Source organism: Brassica oleracea, chromosome C5 (assembly GCF_000695525.1).
Source record: "Brassica oleracea var. oleracea cultivar TO1000 chromosome C5, BOL, whole genome shotgun sequence".
Lineage (NCBI taxonomy): Eukaryota > Viridiplantae > Streptophyta > Magnoliopsida > Brassicales > Brassicaceae > Brassica > Brassica oleracea.
The window spans coordinates 1,216,982-1,218,904 of record NC_027752.1 but is presented as its reverse complement, the minus strand read 5'-3'; the positions used below and the strand labels follow the sequence as shown (position 1 = coordinate 1,218,904).

General features: G+C 36.4%; 1 protein-coding gene across 1 annotated transcript; it reads left to right on the top strand.

Annotated features, from left to right (window-relative positions):
* The first annotated feature begins 456 nt into the window (after window positions 1-456).
* Window positions 457-1,393, top strand: LOC106293333 (auxin-responsive protein IAA3). Its single transcript, XM_013728999.1, has 3 exons — window positions 457-716; window positions 798-1,109; window positions 1,183-1,393. Exons 1-3 carry the CDS (start codon window positions 544-546, stop codon window positions 1,256-1,258), a joined length of 561 nt encoding a protein of 186 aa, XP_013584453.1. The 5' UTR covers window positions 457-543; the 3' UTR covers window positions 1,259-1,393.
* The last annotated feature ends 530 nt before the right edge of the window (window positions 1,394-1,923 follow it).

The following is a 1,923-nucleotide window of genomic DNA, read 5'->3' as shown; positions in this document are numbered from 1 at the left end:
TTTAAGACCCAAATTATTTCTTCCTTGCAGCTGAAGTCAATGAAACAAACACAACAAATATGAAAAATAAGCTAGATTTTTTAGGTAGAGTTAACTAGGTTGATCTATAACCAGAAGAAAAGAAAATAAGCAAATCTGATAAATCATTGGCTTTGAGAGAGATCAAGAGAGAGGTGATGAATACATGCAAATGGCAGACCACATGTGGTAGGGATTAAAGATATGATCTGCACCGTCTATCAAAAGAACGAAAGATAAGTTTTGTGTTTCTTTTTGGTTTTGGACAGTTGGGAGAAAGAGGAAGTGTGTCCCACTAATGTCCCCCTAGAAGATGGGACACACTTTTGCCTCAAAGTTGCTGTTACTGCTACCGACAAGCTTAGCATGTTTCTCTGTTTTTTCCTTTGTCCTTAATTCAAAAATAGTTTCTTCTACGAATCTATCTTATATAAAACATTTAGCGTCCACAAAGCCTCATCTTCATCTTCACCATCAACTTCTTTATAACCATTAGCTCTCCTTTCTTCTCCTGTGTGAAAAACCATGGATGAGTTTGTTAACCTAAAGGCAACCGAGCTGAGGCTGGGACTACCAGGAACAGACAATGTATGTGAAGAAAGAGAAAGAGTTTCTTGCAATAAAAGAACATTACAAGGTGTCACTGAGAATGAGACTGAATCATCAATGATGAAAACGGGAACGTGCCCTCCACGAAAGTAAGTTTAAACACATAACTTCTCTGAATCTAACTTGGTGATGAGGAAAAAAATTAGTTTATTAACAGTGTTTTTTTGTAGGGCTCAGATTGTTGGATGGCCACCAGTTAGGTCATCCAGGAAGAACATCATTCAGACTAAGAAGAATGAATCTGATAGTGAGGGTGGTCGAGGAGTCTATGTGAAAGTAAGTATGGATGGTGCACCATACTTGAGGAAAATAGATTTGAGTTGTTACAAAGGATACAAAGAGTTGCTGAAAGCTTTAGAGATAATGTTTAATTTCTCTGTTGGAGAGTATTTTGAGAGAGAAGGATATAAAGGTTCAGATTTTGTGCCTACTTATGAAGATAAAGATGGTGACTGGATGCTCATTGGAGATGTTCCATGGGAGTAAGTCTTCAACACATATATGTCAAAAAAAAGAACTTCACAAAAACAACTTCTTATGGGTTTGGTTTTGTAGGATGTTTGTGTGTACTTGCAAGAGACTGAGGATCATGAGAGGATCAGAAGCCAAAGGTGTAGGATGCGGTGTATGAGACAAAGCTACAAGAACCTAAAGAGAGCAGAGTTTCTTTTGGTAAAAAAAAATCTCTTTGTGCTTGGGTTGTCGGGGAAGATCTATGTTCAGGATACCTCATCGGTGAAACTCGAATGTAGAGATGCTTAATGGTATTAAGCACATGAAACTGGAACCTAAATACTTTTGTTTTTGTTTCCAAACAGGGCAAACGGTTGTCCTTGAGTCTATGGTTATGTATTACATTTAAAAAAGTGTTGTGAAGATTGAAAAGTTCTTCTAATGTTTGTAGCAATCTGTTTTGTGTTCTCATTGATCAAAATAGATTTTCAAGCAATACCAATATTCAGAATGTTGATTGTCTGGATAGGACTAGTTAATTCGATCAAAGCACCAATCTAAACAAAGAAAACTTATGTAAAGATATATAAAAGCTTATCTTAGTGGAGATTAACATTTTGTCCATGGTTTAGGGTTTATATCATTAGCCAAAAGCAAAAGAAACCTATCTCTTTGCGTTGGTGACCACATCAAATTCATCTATGTACAAGAAAAGGCAGTAGTGGCAATTAACGAGCAAGAATCCACTTGAAACTTTTTGCCCTTCCCTGAGAAATTATGGGAGAGAAGTCATTATATTCCTTTATAGAATACAAGAAAAATGTATCAAGATGATGCTCTCAC